This window comes from Vigna unguiculata, chromosome 11 (assembly GCF_004118075.2).
Source record: "Vigna unguiculata cultivar IT97K-499-35 chromosome 11, ASM411807v1, whole genome shotgun sequence".
Lineage (NCBI taxonomy): Eukaryota > Viridiplantae > Streptophyta > Magnoliopsida > Fabales > Fabaceae > Vigna > Vigna unguiculata.
Window position 1 is genome coordinate 32,993,553 of NC_040289.1, and position 20,412 is coordinate 33,013,964.

The window sequence follows — 20,412 nt, forward strand, 5'->3', positions numbered from 1 at the left end:
CTAAAAATACTAATTAAGGAATTATTAATATGCATTAATATCATTATTTTTACATTGAAAATTAAAATAATTAAATACATTAATTAAAATAATATAATTACAAATTTTTTTAAAGACAAAAATATTGTGTTCTTAGGATAAAAATTTAGTTAATATCACACTTAATTATATATTTTTGTAGGATTATGTGTATATTAACTATCTTTAACCAATATTTTGAGGACACGGGTTAGTAAGAGTCTTTATATATAATAATATATCTAAATTAAAGAAGAAGATTTAATTACAGGAAAATTACAAAAAATTAATAAATTATAAAAAATTAATTAGCTTAATTTTAGTATAGTAATTTCAAATTTAATGACAATAAATTAGATTAATTACATAATAATTATTTTGATTTAGGACAATGATATGTTGATAACCAAATTTTGATAACTTTTTTTTACAATTTTAGATACCATTTTCTAATTGGTTTAGAAATATAAAAATTTGAGAATGAAAAATGAGAGATCACTTAAAAAATAACACACATCTAATTGTAAGAAAAAGTTGTCCAAATTTAATTGTTAAAAAATTATTTTCTTTTTATTTATGAGCTAGTTCTTTGGGAAAATAAAAGAGTCACGAGACACTTTTAATACACAATGTGTTCAGATTTGCAAAGAGAAAAACGGTGGTTCTGATACTTGTGAGTGCGGAAGATCTTTCACACCGATACATTGATATCAAAGAACATGAACCCAATGGTAACAACAATAGCAGTAACAGTGGTGCTATATGTGACAGTTCTTGAAAGTGTGAAGGGATTTCTGCTACACACGAATGATAGGTGGATTGTGGATGAAAATGGGAAGAGGGTGAAGCTAGCATGTGTGAACTGGGTGTCCCATTTGGATGCTGCTGTTGCAGAGGGTTTAAATCAGCAACCTTTGGATATGATTTCCAAGAGTATCAAGTCTATGGGCTTCAACTGTGTGAGACTCACATGGCCACTTCTCTTGCTCACCAATCACTCTCTTGCTTCTCTCACTGTCAGAAACTCTTTCCAAAACCTTGGCCTTCTTCAATCCATCAATGATGTTCAAGCCCTCAACCCCTCCATCATTGATCTTCCCATCATCAAAGCTTACCAGGTACTGCATTGCTATCTTATATGCTCTCTTACCTACTTCATTGTTGTTAGAAGAGTTATTGCTAGTTTCTCTATCATAAATGTTATACATTGATTTTGTTAAGAAGTTCTTAAAAACATTTTTAATAATTTGTGAACTGTTAAAATTGGTTAAAACTCGTTACTCAACTTGATTTATTATAAAGTATAATTGAGTTAAAAAAAATTACAAATTTTAATATGGGATAAAAATGGATCTGGTCTATTAAAAATCCGGCTCACCACACAGTTGATTTAGATTGAACTCGTAGTGTATCGAATTGACTCATCGACCCACCTATAATTATAAATATTAAATTATATTAGAAAAAGAAAACTCTAATGCTTTTGGTGGAGCTTTTAGATGGTAAATTTGTTGGGACTTTTAAATTGTATTAAATTCATATGGTGAATTTTGTTTGGATTTTAAATTCTAATGAAAGTTCATTTAGTACATAATGAATCAGAAATCTTTTCTATATATGATGTTTCATATTTATATGAATGAGATGAATAAATTTTGGACGGTCAAGATTAAATGTTAATCAATATATAGATGAATTTGTAAAAAAAGTTTATATTTTATTTTTTGGTATTAAAGAAAAAAATAATATATTTTTAATTAAATTAGATAGTTCATTTAACCCAACAACCTCTATTGTATCACATTAATATTAAATTTTTAGAACTCACTTTAATTAGGTTGGTTCACTAATTACTCAACAAGACAGGATAACTCGTTTTTACAGCTACGGCATCCGAACCAAAGACATTCTCAATTAATGTCTGAGGGTTTAAATATTATATTTAATTAAGCAACTAATGTCCCCTTTGTCATAATGATATTCATTAATTTCATCACCTAATTAACTCTGTCAAAGTAGAGTCTCCTTGGTGGTGGCCAAGTTAATTAAGTGTCTGAAATTGAATGCAAGTGCATTCAGTGGTTAGAAGTTGGAATCATGATGAAGGTTTGAATGCAGTTGCAGTAATTGTTATTAAAGCATAACGAGCATTATCTGTGTGGAGCAGGAAGTGGTGAAGAGCTTAGGAGACAACGATGTAATGGTGATCTTGGACAATCACGTGACACAACCAGGATGGTGCTGCGGTAACATGGATGGCAATGGCTTCTTTGGGGACCAATATTTTGATCCTGACCTTTGGATTATGGGTCTTACCAATATGGCTACACTTTTCAAAGGAGTGAGTAATGTGGTCGGCATGAGCTTGAGGAATGAGTTACGAGGTCCCAAACAAAATGTCAACCAATGGTACAGGTAAATTGGAACATCCCCCAAGAACTCTGCATTAATTCTTAATTGAAAAGAGTTTCCCTTTTCTTATTCTTTAATCATACGAATGTCTTTTTTGAAAAGTATCATTTGATTGAAAGCATAGCCTTGATTATATACATAGGTATATGCCAAAGGGAGCAGAAGCAGTGCATGCAGCAAATCCAGAAGTTCTTGTGATTCTTTCTGGTCTAAACTTTGACACTGACCTATCATTCATGAAAGAGGGAGCAGTGAAACTGAGCTTCAATGAAAAACTGGTGTTGGAACTGCACTGGTACAGCTTCAGTGAGGGTCAACCACGGGCCTCAAGGAATGCAAACCAAATGTGTGGGGAAGTCACAGCAAATGTGATGAGAAGGGCAGGCTTCTTATTGGGCCAAGGCCTGCCATTGTTTGTCAGTGAGTTTGGGCTGGACTTGAGAGGCTTAGATGCCAATGACAATACCTACCTAAACTGCTTCATGGCATTTGCAGCCCAATTTGACTTGGACTGGGCCTTGTGGACACTTGGTGGGAGTTACTACATAAGACAAGGAGTTGTTGGAATGAATGAGTATTATGGTGTTCTCAATTCAGATTGGAGTGAGGTTAGAAACCTCAGTTTCTTGCAGAGAATCTCAGCTATTCAAATCCCCTTTCAAGGTATCACAAAATCACAAACAATCATAGTCATTTTTCGTTTTTCATTTTCTAAACCATACAGTGTGACATATTTCAGGGCCAGGTTTATCAGAAGCAAAACCATACAAAGTGATTTTTCACCCTTTGACAGGTTTTTGCATCTTAAGAAAATCACAGGTTGAGGCTTTGAGGTTGGGATCTTGTTCTGATTCTGATGAATGGGAGTACACAGACCAAAACACACTATCGATAAAGGGTACCAATTTCTGTTTACAAGCAGAGGGAGAAGGGAAACAAGCGAAAATTGGGAATATATGTTCAACTCTTAATTCAAGATGGGAAATGCTCTCTGATTCAAAGATGCATCTATCAACTCAGATCAATAACTCTTCTGGAATGTGTCTTGATGTAGACACCAATAACATCATTGTCACCAACACTTGCAAATGTCTAACCAAAGATAACAACACTTGTGAACCTGCAAGCCAATGGTTCAAACTTGTTGACAGCACAAGGAATTAAGTCACAGACTCAACTACTTGTTCAGCTTCTTGCAAAACGATATTTCTAAAAATTAACCATTGTGTTCAAGTGCTCAACACAGAAAGTTGAACTTAGCAGTATTAAATGTAGATTGATTTATGATGTTGTGCATGTTCGTTCCTCTCCTTTGGCTAGTTCTTGTTCTTTTTAAAAAATTCAGTGAATTCACAAAGGGCAACTGAATCATGAAAGAATGCTATCGTTTTACTGAATCAAATGAAATGTACAAATAAAACTTTGATCGAGCTATTTACTGACATTGGAGGGTACCACGAGAATGGATACACACTAATTGAAACTTGAAATCCATGAGAAAATACAAAAACCATATACAAGAAAAGTTGAAAGTGGAATCAAGATTCAAAGCAAGAGAACTGCTCAACGAGTAGTGGAACTGGCGCTGCACTGACAAGAAGAAGGATCAACAACAGTAACACACCGAGCCTGATCTTGTGAACCAAGGCACTGTAAACATCACACGATGCAAGAAAGGATGGTGAGGCATTGGTGGCGTCGTAGGAACTGCATAGTTCAAACTTCACTTCACCACAATGGCCTTGCAGCTTGTCCCTCTCGGCATCAACGCTGAACCACAAGTCCAAGTACGAAAAACCACACGATGATGCTCCGACAGCACCACCCCATTCATCAACTGTCAACGACACATTGTGAAACTTGGCCTGTAGTGTTGGCGGTGGTGCGTGTTGGTGGAGAGAGAAAGTGGAGAGTCTTTTGTGGCGGTGGAAGAGGGAGGCGTTGAAAGAAGCGTAGTTGATGGTGCCACCTAAGGAGTTGGTGTTGTCGACGAAGAAACTCACTCCCAAGTTGGCTGTGAAGTTGTTTTGGAATGTTGTGGTTTTGAGAACGGAAATGGAGGTTGATTGAAGAGTGAAGGAAGAGGTGAGGGGAATGAAGAACAAGGCTATTGAAAAGGTGATGAACAAGATCATCCATTCGCCAAGAAATGCAAAGAAAGTAGTGGCTGCGGTGTAGCTGCTTTTGGACGTGAAATCTTCAAAGTAGTGTAGATTTGATTCATTTTTTTCATCGTCCATTAGAAAGATTGGTGCAAGAACCACAAGAGACGATAATTGCATACAAGAAGTTCTCAAAATGCAAGATGAAAGATGAAGATATATGCACTAAACTGTTTGAAATATACGGAAGTATTCAAATATATCATCTGGTGTTTTAAAATATCTCAAATGATATTTTAGAATTTTTTCTATTTTATATTTTGATTTGTTTACTTGTATATGAGTTATAAATTCCTAATATGCTTTTTTTTAAAAAATATTGCAATGTGTGTTTTTCTAAAGAACTGTATTGAGAATAAATTTTGTTTCAAATTGGTGACTCTTTGTAATTCGATGAGATTTTCATTGGAAAGAAGAATTTACACGCAAGAATTAGAATGGCTTGAGTAATTATCACATGACCATATCCCATATAGAGATTCAATGGTATCACTTAAAGTATTATATATATATATATATATATATATATATGTTTTTTTAAAATATATCTTTTAGTTTTTCAAAATTTTAATATAAAATTAAAATATATTTATGTTTCAAACTTTGATACAGTACTGTCTTTAACTTTAAAAATAAAATATAATTTTTTTAATCTATGCACTAGTGCAAAATTCCCATTTTACCTCGCCTTATATGTTTTGGTTGGCCAGGAACCGAAGCATATAATGGCGCGGTGGCATTTCTGCAATTAGAGCCAAGTTTTAGGCCTCGGTTCTCCAAATACCCGAAGCCAAAGAGGGGTATAGGCCGCGGTTCGCTCAAAACCGGTGCCAAAGAGGGGTATAGGCCTCGGTCCAGTAGGACCCGAAGCCAAAAAGTGGCTGGAAGTCAGGGTATAGGCCTCGGTCCAATAGGACCCGAAGCCAAAAGGGGGTCAATGGCTTTGGTTCTTCTAACAACCGAAGCCATATGGTTTATTTAGGGTTCGAAAATCACGAACCCTTCTTCCTCCCCTCGCCAGCCTCTGCAATTCCTCTCTCTTTCTCCGCTGCCTCTCTCTCTCCGCTGCACCCACTGCCACCACACCCTCCGGCCACCGTCGACCATCTCCGGCCACCTGCGACCACCTCCGGCCAGTGCAACCACCACGCGCGAGCCCCCTCCATTTCGCGTCTCTCTCTGTCGCTGTCTCTCTCAGGCGGTCTCTCTTCCTCCGTTGCACCCACTGCCACCACACCCTCCGGCCACCGTCGACCACCTCCGGCCACCTGCGACCACTTCTCAATTTTTTTCCGGCAATTGTAGTACTGCCATTCCTCCAAGGTAAGTTTCTAACTCGTTTTTGTTTCATTTTCTATTTTGTATATATTATTTTTGAATTTCGATTATTTCAAGTATTGATTTTCTTTGGAATTGAAATTGTTTGGATTGTTTGTATATACTATGAGTTAGCCTTAGTTTCCCGTTTGAGATTCAATACGAAAATTATGTATTGTCCCCAAATTTTCATTTTGACGAAACTACTTATTTTTTAATTAGATAAAAGGGGATACAATACTAATAATTTAAATGTATTGAATCTTGAATTGTCCAATTGGACAGTTTAAGAAGATAAATCACTTTTTAGTAGTTTATTAGTGCATATATATTTTAAAATACATATCTTAAAATTCATGAATATTTGTCAATTGTGTTTTGTATTGATCTTCAGGTGCATATTTGATTGTGGTTTATAATCACTTTCATTTCGTGTATCCTGAAGGCCAATGCGAAATGCTGACAAAATTTCGTGAAATTTAATATATGTATTTTAAAAATAATATGTACCAATAAAATAAAGAAAGTGAATCTTCTTAAATGGGATAGGGTCACACCTTGATTACGACGTGAGCATTGATTCAAAGATTACTGAAATTGTTCACGCGATTTCAGTATGGATCGAGATTGGATTAATTTACCACGTATCAGCGCTGAGTATGAGAATGGAGTAGAAGAATTTATAAAATTTGCGCAACGTTATGAGGGGAGAAGTGATGATGAGGTGAAGTTCAGATGTCCTTGTGTCAACTGTTTGAATGGAAGAAAATTGAATGCAACTCAAGTTAGGGAACATCTTATTTGTGATGGTTTCCTTAAAAGTTATACAATATGGACATGGCACGGCGAATTAATACACATTCCAACTGTTTCTCGAACTGAATATCTTGCCAATTCCTCATTGAAAGAGCGAAGAGAAGAGCTACGGGAAGAGCGATGTGAAGAGCGAGTAGAAGAAGACAATATGGAGGACATGATACGGGGTGTCGGCGCAGAAGCTTTTGCACAAGCGCATGTGTATGAGACGATGTCCGCTGATGCGGAAACTCCGTTGTATGTTGGTTCAACTAAGTTCACGCGATTATCAACGGTTTTAAGACTTATGAATTTGAAAGCAACCAATGGTTGGACAGATAAAAGCTTCACAGAATTGCTCGTGCTATTGAATGAAATGCTTCCCGAAGGAAATACTCTACCCACTCAAAACTATGACGCCAAGAAAATTCTTTGTCCGATGGGTATGGAGTATAAAAGGATACACGCATGTCCTAATGATTGCATATTATACAGAAAAGAATTTGAAGATTTGAAAAAATGTCCAAAGTGTGGGTCATCACGGTACAAGCAGAAAAGAAACAGTGAAGATAATGGTCAAATAGAGAAGGAATGATCTGCTTTGAAAGTAGTCTGGTACCTTCCAATCGTGCCAAGACTTAAGCGTTTGTTTGCAAATCCTAAAGACGCTAAAAACCTTAGATGGCATGCAACTGAGAGAAGATGTGACGGACTCCTTCGTCATCCAGCTGATTCAATGCAATGGAAAAATATTGATCAGGAATTTCCCAAGTTCGGTGAAGAATGTAGAAATATTCATTTTGGCTTAGCTACCGATGGAATGAATCCATTTGGTAATTTAAGTACAAACCACAGTTGTTGGCCTGTTATATTATTCATTTACAACTTATCTCCTGGACTCTGCATGAAGAGAAAATACATGATGTTGTCTATGATGATATCTGGTCCAAAGCAGCCTAGAAATGACATAGATGTATATCTTAATCCTCTAGTTGAAGACTTGAAGTTGTTGTGGGTTGATGGTGTTGAAGTATTTGATGTTGTTGCTTCTGAAACTTTCATGATGCATGCAATGTTATTTTGCACCATTAATGACTTTCCAGCTTATGGTAATTTGTCAGGGTACAGTGTCAAGGGTCATAAAGCATGTCCTATATGTGAAGAAAACACTGCATCTCATCAATTGAAAAACGGAAGGAAGACCGTGTATCTGCGCCATCGAAGGTTTTTACAAGCTAATCATCCTTATCAAAGGTTAAAGAAAGCATTCAATGGACATCAAGAGAATGACAAAGCACCGACTCCATTAACTGGCATTCAAATTCATGAAAAAGTTAATAAAGTACATCATGTATTTGGTAAAACGTCCAAGAAGTCATCTGCATCGAGCCCTTGGAAGAAAAAATAAATATTCTTTGACCTTCCATAACAATAAATTTATTTTCTTCTCAGACATCATTGGCAATTACTTGTGGTTTCCCTAAGGGAGAACCTTGCTGTGTGGTTTTGCTCTTTGCACCGCCCTCCCCCCAACCATCTTAGACAAGTGATAGATTGGTAAGAAACCTAATCTCAATCTTATGAAAATGACATGTTATATAAAAGTATCCTAACTTATTCCCTTTATCATAGTTCAATTATTGGACATAACATGTTGTCAGGGAGATCAACGGCTAAGGCAAAATGTCTTGCATGGTGTTCCCTCCAGGTTTGATATTTCTATCCATATATTTATAATTGTTTGATTTGATTTTCTTCATTAATTGATTTTAATGTTGTTGATATAATGCAGTGTAATAGACAAACCGGCTCATATGAGTGCGGTTACTATATAATGCAATGGATGACAACAATTGTGCGTGCTCATATTACAACTAATTGGGACACGGTAATATATTTTTGAATTAAAACAATTACTTTGCAATATTCTAAAGTTTGGTATACTAAAGTTGTCTTTCTATATACTAACTTAATGTCTTATTTTGCAGACATTCAAGAGTCTTTTGCCAATTCCCGCGAAGTCCATAAAGTTTGGTAGGATAGCATGTGCAAAATTCATAATTCAAATGTACAATAGTATTGATTAGGATATATGTATTTCGATTGTGTACATTTCAATTATCTTTTAAATGTTTTTGGATTATGGATGTTTGAGAAAATATTCTATTATGGTTGTGCTGTTGTCTGAAAATTATATGAATGTGGGAATATATATAAAACAGGAATTTTTTTTTTTTTAAAAAAAGCAGGGGAATATGCCTCGGTTCTTACCAAGACCGAGGCAAAAAACTCACATATGGCCTCAGTTCCAACCATAACCGAGGCCAAAAAGCCTGCGAAAATTTGAATTAAAAAAAATATTTATCACCTATGGCCTCGGTCCTAACTGACCCGAGGCAGAAAGCTGTGTATATGGCACCGGTTTCAAAACAACCGAGGCATAAAACTGGATCTATGGCTTTGGGTGACAACCGAGGCCAAAAGGTGTACCTTTTGGCCTCGCTCCAATATGCCTCGGTTCCAGACCCGAGGCAAATTGTGGAAAATAACCGGGACAAAAAGCCCTTACTGCACTGGTGATGTTAAAAAAAATTACGAGCTAAATAACGTCTTAAAGTGAAATTTGAGTTATTTACACTTTTTTACAAGTTACAGTTTTAATATTAGTATGAAATATTGTTTAACAAATAAAAAAATTAATGACATTGGATTTTTTTATTAAAATATATTAAAGTTTGAAATTATATTCTAATTTTCCATCAAACACAAATTTTAATAATACCTGTTTTAACATACAAATTTAGAATTATTTCTCTTGTTATATATTATTACAAGAAAATATCTTATTAACAATTATTTTTAATGAATAAAAGTCGTTAATCATTATAGTAACCAATTTAGATACCAATTTACAAAATAAAAAATATTAGTTACTAAAATAGTCATTGTTATGAATAAAAAATTATAATTGATCACTAATTAATTAGAAACTAATTTAGAAACCAATTTTTTTATACCAAAACAAAAATTTAGGTAATTAATGTTTAATGACAATTTTTCCTTTGGTAACTAAAGTTTGGATAAAGTTTGGATAACATTTAGTGTCAATTATAAATTTTTTATTTATAATAGTGTATATTTTAGTAATTAATAATTTTTTATTTTATAATTTAATTTTTAAATTGATCAATAATTTTTTATCATTAAAATTTATTATTTATAAAGGATTTTTTGTCCTGTACTGTTACGAGACAATCTTTCAAAGTCTAAATAATTCCAATACAGATAATTATAACTACATAAAATACCTTTTCTCTTAGATTCTATTGAGGACTTAACAACTAATGACTACTTGATCAGAGGGGTAAAGAAAAAAAAATATATTTCTGGTATTCTCTTTAATTTTAAGTTGCTACAGTTCAATCTCATATCCCATGGGTGCAATTACTTACCTCTGTTATTTATGATCCAACATCAACGTAATGTTCTTTCGATTTCTTCAAGACTATATTTGATGAAAGATATTTTTCTTTTCAAATGGAATAACATATATGTGATAAAAAAAAAGCTCTTCAAATATTAAACTCAAATTCAAACTCAAGACTATATATTAAATTGAAAATAGTAATTTTTTCAGTAGTTTTTTGAGAGTAGTAATTTTCTCCTTTGCTAAGGAATCCAAATATAAAACTTTTTTGTTTCATTAATTACAATTACGACAATGGTATTTTACTTAATTTCATTTATTAATATATTTCAATTTATTTTTATTTCATAGTTATTATTTATATATTTTTAACCTTTTCTATAGTTTAAAAATATAGTAATATATATATATATATATATATATATATATATATATATAAACCAAACAATATGTCAAAGTAAGATTATAAAATACCCATTTAGAAATATCTTTATTTTTATAAAGTTATCTTCACAAGTTATAATAAAAAGAATGTTTCAATGATTTTAGATGTTTATATATTTCGATATTGCTAATACTTAAATTTATTTCATATATAAGGTTAATAATCAAACTCTTTCAGATTTTCTTAAAAAATTAAATATTTATTTGATTTGATATATTTGAGTGTCCCATAAATGTATACTGATTTTTTATTTCCTTAATTATGTTAATTCCTCTTATTACAAACTTTGGTTCCTTCACAGTATACACCCAACATCGCATACAAATACAAAAATCTTAAAATGTTAAAGATTTTTGGATTGAAAATATTCTTTACCTTCTCTTTTATCATAAGCTTTTCCTTCCCTCCATTGGAATCTCACATGAATGAATGTGTGAGAAAGGGTATCATGTGACTGTGTTTTGCTTTATTCCAATATGGCTTTTGTATTTTGTCTGTTCCCTTTAATTTTGAATCATTTTGTGAAGAAAAAAAGATCCGTTATCTTTTTGTTGTGTTATGGGATATACAAAGTGTAGGATCCAAGAAAATTCCATTTCCCCTTTTCTTTATTTGTAAGATTGAAAGACATTCATAAACAAAAGAAAAAAAAAATAGGCACAAGAAGATAAATATGATGCATATATCAAAATATTGAACTTTGTTTGTTTGTTCTGGAGGCATATCCTTAGCTTGTGTGAGCCAAAAGGCCTTCATCTTTTTTTATTCGATATATAATGGAGTTAAAAAATAATAGTTTCCAAGAAATTGAGCGTATCTTAGGACACATGAGTGAATAAATGCTGCAGATACATGTTTGAGTTGCATGTTTATGGAAGTGACACTGGAAATATAGAAAATGTCGAAGCAGTGGGTGAAAATTTTTGAAGTCAGACAAAAGAGAAGTACTTGTTTGTTTTGTGATTTCTTTTGGAAGTTAAAACTTATACATTAAGGCAAAGAAATAGATTTAAAATAGTTGGAGATTTTGTTGAGTAATCTTATATTATCTCCTTGTCTTTTATTAATTTTATTTTATTTGATTTGACATTTAATTCTTACAAATTAAAGCACATGTGTACTTTGCACGTCTGCATACGTAGAAGTTTCTCGATGAACGTAATGGGTGTTGTGTCTGAGTGTGTGTGAGTGTCTAGGTACCGGTTATATAATTGATATTGGTGTTGTGAATGTGTCATACAGTGTTGTGTGTGCACGTGATGAGTATTAGGGATGTTAACGGAGTGGGTAGGGTATGAGTAGTAGCTTTTTTGCATTCTATTTGTTGGTTATCTCGTACCCGTACTCATTTTCGTCGGGTATCCGTTATATAGGTACCCGTCTATTTTTTTCATATCTGCGGGTATTCATGGGTACCCGAGGTATTTATAAAATTATTTAAAATATAAATATTTAATTATAAATTCAAATAAAATAAAATAAAATACATCACTATCATAAATCTTAAATAAAGTTCAAGCAAACTCAAGTTCATACAAGTCCAAATAATCATAAAAATAAATATAAGATGACATTCAATAAATTTTAAATAAAGTTCAAACAAACTCAAGTTCATACAAGTCCAAATAATCATAAAAATAAATATAAGATGACATTCAACGCAATGAAAATTTTTTAATTAATGCTTTGATCAACAAGCTCACTTTCTCCGATTGATTTTTGAGAAAAAATTAGGTCAAAATATTTTTACTAATATATATATAAAGGTATTTTTGTGAATTAAAGTTTAGCGGGTATGGGTATCCAGTGATACGAATACTTTAATACCCGTACCCGCCCCGTTAACATACGGGTATTAAAAATACTCATTCCCACGGATAACGAGTATCCATTTTTAATATCCGTTTCCTACCCATTGCGGGTTTTATCCGTGGATATCCGCGAGTATGGATGTAACGTCCCATTTAATTATTAAGCGAAATTAAAAGAAACGTCACACAAAGATAGTACAACAGCGCAGTCCTGGGATCCTTAACACAACCCCTACAAAACTAGGCACACCACGATGCCAACGGGAAACCAGATAAAAGTCTAACAGATGAGAGTAGAGTAGTAAAGCATAAGGAAATACATGGGTCATAGCCCTAAAGAAAACCCATTAAGAAAAAAATAAAGTCCAGCCCATGGAGACTATGCGGCGGAACCATCACCTCCCTGTTGCCCGCGGGTGTTCCTCGCATTTGCTCACATCAACAAGTTGATGATCATCGCAAAAGAGAGTACCACGTAGCAGAACACACACCAATAAAAGTAGGGTAAGCTAAAGCACAAAAGATTTCATTCATCCAATCAGATATAATTTCACAATATCATATACTCATATCAACCAAGCATGTTATGACTTTTCAAACAATACACTACGACACGACTCGACTCATCCGGATACGTATAACCTGGTCAGATTCAGCGGATGCTTGCATTTGTGGTGGATACCTCTGCTCACCCCCGAGCTGCTCACCCCCGAGCTGTGTTACAAGTGTTACAATGAATCAATTTCCCTCACCACAAGATTAGCCCTTAATGAATTTCAGACCTCCTGCTACTCTCACCACAGGAGTCAGTCAGCTCTAGGTGAGACTAACTGACTCCTTAGAGTGTCAGAATGCAACCTTACCTTGAATCCTTACCTAGTTATACAGATGGGGCACCACCATGGACACCCACTAACAGGGGCCATGGAATTACGTCCCGACCACTGAAGCGCGACCTTGAGACCCCACCTAAAGATCTCAAGGATTTACGCACTGACACGGACCAAGCATATCAGTCAATAAATTAATCATTTTCATGCACAGGACTCTCATGCCACTCTTCATAACAAAATTCCTCATTCACATTTCATGTCGAATACCATTCCAGCTCATCCATCCTTAATCATAAATATAGCATTTCACCTTACACTGATATCGTGCCATTTTGATACCAACCATCTCATGTTCATCACATTTCAAGCATTACTCAAAACTCATTATTCATAACCCATACACCCTCCCCCTCATGATACTCATTCCCCCTATGCCATCATATAATAGTATAATAAAATACAGATCAACCATCAAAGGACAAGAAGAACACCAAGTTGAAACGCATTCTCGCCCAGCTTCTCGCTCAGGCTAAAGAGCCTCGCTCAGGCTGAAGAGCCTCGCCCAGGCGAGAGACTCTCGCTCAGGCGAGCTCCCTTCGCCTAGGCGAGAGTTCGAGAATATGGAACAGTGGCCTCTGCACGTTCTCGCTTAGGCGAGACTCGCCTCGCCTGAGTGAGACGCTCGCTTGCTCAAAACTGAGCGGGTCGCCTGGGCGACCATTTGCGCGAAAAGGCCTGGGTGAGCCTCTGCTCACCTCGCCTAGGCGAGATAAGCTCGCTTGGACGAGTTTATCAGTCGCCTCCACTATCCGTACCTGCAGCAGTCGTATTTTTCACATACCAACGACAACACCAACCATTTCATGCATTCACAGGAACATACCAGTTCAAGGATCATAAAAATATGGCAAAACAACTCGCAATCACATTAAACAAAGAGGTTCTAGCTTCCCGTACCTGGAATAAGCTAGAGCAAGACCTCAATGGTAGACACGGACGCAACAGAACGAGGAGTACGCTTAGGAGCTGGAAAAACCACGGAACATAACACAAGGTAAGCTCATCACAGAGGCTTAGTTGGGTAAAACACGAAAAGATACCAAGAAATGGGTGGCACGAGATGTAGGAAGACTTACGTGGAGTAGGAACAGCTTGAGCGAACTTGAAAGCGGTGAGGAGGCAAACCCTAGCAGAGAGTGCGGCTGCTCAAAGAGGCACAAGGGTTTCTGTTTTACGAAAAAAGAGCACAGGATTAGGATTGAGACATATTAGGTCTGATCCTTCCCCTTTGGGCCTGCCCTTAGGCCCACAAGATGGGGCAGCCCTTAAAGTAAAAGGAACATAATGAAAAGTGGGCCTTACAATGGATATTTTTAACATCCTTAATGATTATTTTATTCGAGTTAAATTTATTATTTTTTATTATTTTTAATTTTATTTTTTTATCACATCAAATTATAAAAAAAAATTATCACAAAACTACTAATATTGTCTTAATTAGTATGTAATGCAATTTTGGAAGAGAAAGCTAGGGATTTTACAAATCCACCGACTGAATAGTTGAAATGAAGTCGCACGAAGTCCGGTCTATTCCAAATTATAACAATGGCTCTTTACTGTTCTCCAAATTTCTAAGTATAGTACTTCTATTAATGCACATCAACACATATGGCATAATAATTAATGAAACCATCTAACACCCTTATATCACATGCCACAGACAACTTCTGACAACTATTTACTCATAAATGTTCCAACAGTAAAACAATGCAACTCTCTAGTTATATCAACTTCACACAACTGAATCATATTTTCAGAATCTCTCTGGCTTATAGCATAGCCTATACCTATATTAATAATTTTCAAATACAATTATATTATATTTCTTTTAACCACCCATTGTTAAAAAAAATAATAATTAAAAGATAAAAAATTTATTTTAATTTTTTTAGGAACTTCTCATAGTCAAAAATACCTTCAAACAAATTTTAATAAATTGATTTGTCTAATATTATTCATCTTTTAGGTCTATTTATTTCTCAAATCTAATGATGTACAATTTTGACATTTTCATTATATTCTTTTGTACAAATTTATTGTGCAAAAGAATTAGGAAACGAAAAAATAACGTGTAAATTTTGTGTTTTTCTGGAAGTAAGAGAGGGTGATAACAAACGATGATTAGCGGAATTCTTTCTGAATGTCATTTCGTTAAATATGATGAGATCTGAGGGTGACGTAGTTAAATTTACTAAATTACTCTCATCATATGTTTTGTTTTCTTGCACATGGTGAAGAGACCATGTTGTTGTTGTGCTAGTGAAATGTGATGGAGTCCATATGAAGAAGACAGAGAAGACTAACCATGAAACGATTCTCTTAGAGCATTGGAACGATTCCATGTGGTGGCGCTTGAAATGATTTCACTACATTGGAACAATTTTATGTGTGTTGCATGTGTTGCTTAAAACAATTTCACGTTTGCTTCGAATGATTTCACATTGTTTGGAACAATTCCACCAACAATCACACATAGAGAGGAACCATTATGCATGAATGGAACGATTCCTCCACCACACTATAATACAAATTTATTACTTCTAAAATTAGTATTAAAAACAAAATTAAATATCCATGTAAATAAATTATTTCCAACCTAAACATATAAATATAAATGTTAAAATTAATTTCATACCAAATATATTGTATTATTTATTTTTTTATAAATATTTTTTTTATAATTTTATTCATTCAATAAAATAATTGTAAATTAGGTATACATCATTTTATATTACTTTTAACATCAGAGACAATATTGTAATTTAATTTTTTTATCCATTAATTTTTTTTAATATGTCACGAACTTCATTCCCTAATCCACTCCAAAATGATCTCCAAATTCCTTAAAAAGAAACAACCAACTTCACCCTCCAATCTATCCAATTTCTCCCTCTCCCTCTCCCCGAAATCAATCTATAAAAAAGAACACACAGTTTATGTGTTAGCAATAGAATTAACATATTTTATCCACTATAATTCTTTCATATTCAACAAAATCATAAAGAAGATCATTCTTCATTATGAACCCTTTAATCAATTTTTGCATTTCAAAATTTCCATCTTGGTTAATATTATTATTCATATTTAAATTTGCAATATTTTTGTATGCATAACATACCAATTTAAATAGGAAATATTTATTTATAATTTAGGATTTTTGCCAATTTTATAATACTAGTAGATAATCAAAATTGATATTTAAATCATAAAATCGTAAGATCTTACGATTTTACATCGTATTTACGAGTTAGATTTCATATATAATCTTAACATAGTAGTATGAGTAAGATTGTCGTACAAAATTGTAAGATTATATAAATTTAATTCAAATTTTCTATTACACTGCCTCTTACCTTTTCGAGTAAATGAATTCATCTTATGTATGTTGTTACCACATTTCATCCAATTAAACATTAATATAATTCTTGTTAAAATTCATTTTCCAGAAATTAATATAATTAATTATGTTTCCTTTATAATTTCATTTCAATTCTTTTCGTATCTCCATATTTTATTATCTAAATTTTAAAGATTAAAATGGGATTAACTTATACTCCCACTCAAAATAAATAATTGTTTTATTAGTAAAACATTAGTTATTTTTCACTCACAAAGTAAAAACAATTCTAACATAGTTTTTTCTCCTTGACTTTGTTTACTGAAAAACATTGTCTCTTCCATTTTTTTTCCTTCTCCATGTTTACTGAAAAACATTGTCTCTTCCATATTTGTCTCTTTGAATTCATTTGTGTCTCCTCCTTCAAACATTCATATATTCATTTTATTTACAAAACAAAATGCAAAATCACGGTTAATATTTGAATTGTGCATTTCCTATAATGTAAGTGCTTGAAATGGTAGATTATGATTATAAGCCAACCATTAATCTTAAATGGAGTGGATGAACATTTGGTTAAAGGTCAAACCTATAAGATCGTGAAGAATATGATGTTCTTGTTATCCCACCTTTAAATATAGACGAAGATAATGTTCTTATTAAGGTGATTCATGGAAGAGATGGAGCTAATGAAAATCCTTTTAGTTTTTGTTTTAATTTGAATGATTTATATGAGATGAATTAAGTTTAATGAAATATTGAGAGAGTAATGAATTTTATAATTTTAAGTTTGATTAAGTACTAGATTAATTTTATTTTCATGGATGTTTGTTGTGATATATATATATATATATATATATATATATATATATATATATATATATATATATTTTATGTCTGTGTAAGAACTAAAATCTATAATTCATTTTACGATCTCACAGTTTTATAATTATATGAACCTTTCACGATTATGATCTCGATTTTAACAACCTTATTTCACACTATTAACAAAAACATTTTCCAATGTCATTTTTTTTCTTTTGATTCTAAATATTTACTTATGTGGTAATTTCACATTATACAAGTTATTGCTCTTTTGAGTGAACCATAAAAATTTATTCTTATATAATCTTTTTTCTCTCAGGCACATCATTTATCTTTATCCATATATGCAAGTGAATCAAAATTTTAAGCAATATAGCAGAAAGTGTCCTCTTCACCTTATACCATCAGAATATCGAAGAATATCACTAATTTGAGATGGGTCAAACCCTTCTTCATGAGCTTACTCATGTTTTCCACCTCAAAAAGTAAGTAATTAAACATTGTGAGGAAAACATGTTCCGAGGAAATAAAACTAAATCTTCAAATCTAGCTACAAATACAAAGAGAGAAAGATACATCTTGTGAAGAAATCTTAAGCCAACTGGTGCCCTTCACAATTCTCTCTTTTTTTTTTTTCTTCTACTACTTTTGTTAGACAATTCAAACATTATTGGTCAGTATTAACTTTCATTAACTATACTTATTTAATATTTTATAGAAAAAAAAATACTAATGCAATAGTACTGAGTTTTAAGTTCTTACATACTCTTAGAACAGGTTACACACGTACTTCTCTTTCCTCACTCTTCTCTGGCTAGCTAGGTCTTCACCAATCAAAATAATTTCTCTTTCTCTGAAATCGGCATAGCAGAGTGTACCCCATAAGCAACACCTACATTTTGCATTATTATTATTATTATTATTATTATTATTATTATTATTATTATTATTATTTGCATTACATATATACTTACTCACTCATATTCTCACACACGTCCCCCTCCAACCCATTATTCCTCCAAGTAATTCTCCAACAACCACCATGTCCACCAAGGACTGCGGCCACCACCACTCTTCGAGCCGCCGTCTCCTCCGCCTCATTCTCATCGGCGTCGCCGCCTTCATCCTCCTTATCCTCTTCCTTGTCTTCCTCATATGGGTCATCCTCCGCCCAACCAAACCACGCTTCACGCTCCAAGACGCCACCCTCTTCACCTTCAACCTCTCTTCCCCCATCCCCAACACCCTCTCCCTCACCATGCAGGTCAGCCTCTCCGCCCACAACCCCAACTCCCGCATCGGCGTTTACTACCACGCGCTCCGCCTCCACGCCTCCTACCGTAGCCAGCAGATCTCCCTCCCCACCGCCCTCCCCGACACCTACCAGGGCCACCACGACTTCACCGTCTGGTCACCCTTCCTCTACGGTAACACCGTCCCCGTCGCGCCGTTTGTTCTCGCCTCCCTGCAGCAGGACCAGAATGCCGGCACCGTTATGGTCAACGTTAAGATCAACGGGAGGGTCAAGTGGAAGGTTGGAACTTGGGTCTCTGGAAGGTACCACATTTATGTTAACTGTCCCGCGTATATTAGCTTCGCCGGAGATCGGAGCAATGCCGCAGGAGTGAAGTTCCACCTCTTGCAAAGTTGCAGTGTTGATGTGTAGAAGAGGTTTTCAGGTTTTGCTCTGCTGCTTCAACCATCTTTTCACCAGTGTTTTATCTTTTTTTTTTTTTTTCTCTCTTCTCTTTGTTCTTAGTTTTGTATTTAAATTTTTTAGGAGTGATTACTTGGATAAAGTTTACTTAGGTTTTTTTATGAAATAACTATTCTATTTTCTACGTCAATTTCCACTATTTTTGTTTTCTTTTTTAGTGTCAAGAGAGAAAAAATTACATATGATTTCGGATCAAACATTTTAGTCAATTTTTACACTATACGCACACAAGTTTTTCTATTTAATAAAGTTAATAAGCGGCGTAATTATGGATAATAAACTTATTTTAGGTGTCTATGAGTGTTTAAACTTATTTAACTAATTAATTAATTAGTTAATCGTTGAGCTTAGTTTTGGATTCCCACGAGTTATTTTTGAGAATCCTATAGGAAAACCACGACCTAAAATGGATATTTTCTTATTTTAAATAAAATAATTAATTAATTTATAAGTAAGGTCTATTGACTTGAAATCCATGGAAATTTTTTGTCGTGTATTATATGTGCACTTGACCATGGTTCTCTTGAAGTTCGAGATTGCATCTTGGATCCTTCTACGATTCTGTTTTATGTCTATCGACAATAGATTAGAATTTCATGAAAATAAGAAAAAAAACAAGGGAGTACCCATTTTTCTGACATATTTAATTGTACTTCGAATTTGTTTCATCAATGTTTCCATAGCTTTAGGATCATGTCCTCTGTTTACGCAACACATAGAAAATGATCACATTCCATAACCTAGTATTTAATTTAAGTTTAGAGCGACAACACGTGCCTCACTAGTTCATTTTAATCTTTCTTTTTACTAATACCAAGTGTAGATCAAATTTCTTCATTTCCACCGTTTCCCAAGAATTCATTTCACGATCTTAATTTTCAGAAAAAGACAAACACAAAATTAATTTTTTTTCCTTTGGTGGACCTCATATGCATGTGGAAATAAAATAATGAAAGGAATCACTGTTGAAAGACAAGTGTTTTGTTTTTTATTTTTTATTTTTTCATTAATTTTTTCAAATCCATCATAGACTAATTATAACTTGTATGAGTGAAAGAAGTGTAAGCATGATTAAATGCATATGAAATGAAGGAAAAATAGTTATGGTGGGTTCAACTTTGTGGAAAGTAAGTTGAAGAGATTCTAAAAGGAAAAATGAATTAACCAGTTCCACCAACTTTCACTACCTCAAGGTGTGGTGGGTCTTAGTTGCAAAGATGGAGGTTGGAACTTTAAAGCATTCTCCATTCCCT

At 33.7% G+C, this 20,412-nt stretch overlaps 2 protein-coding genes across 2 annotated transcripts; both read left to right on the forward strand.

Moving 5' to 3' along the window:
• Positions 1-668: 668 nt before the first annotated feature.
• LOC114170592 (glycosyl hydrolase 5 family protein-like) lies at positions 669-4,279 on the forward strand. Its single transcript, XM_028056102.1, has 4 exons — positions 669-1,136; positions 2,186-2,433; positions 2,573-3,093; positions 3,170-4,279. Exons 1-4 carry the CDS (start codon positions 738-740, stop codon positions 3,592-3,594), a joined length of 1,593 nt encoding a protein of 530 aa, XP_027911903.1. The 5' UTR covers positions 669-737; the 3' UTR covers positions 3,595-4,279.
• Positions 4,280-18,403: 14,124 nt separating this feature from the next.
• On the forward strand, positions 18,404-19,289 carry LOC114170073 (NDR1/HIN1-like protein 1). Its single transcript, XM_028055554.1, has one exon. The coding sequence runs from the start codon at positions 18,485-18,487 to the stop codon at positions 19,106-19,108; it is 624 nt and encodes a 207-aa protein (XP_027911355.1). The 5' UTR covers positions 18,404-18,484; the 3' UTR covers positions 19,109-19,289.
• The last annotated feature ends 1,123 nt before the right edge of the window (positions 19,290-20,412 follow it).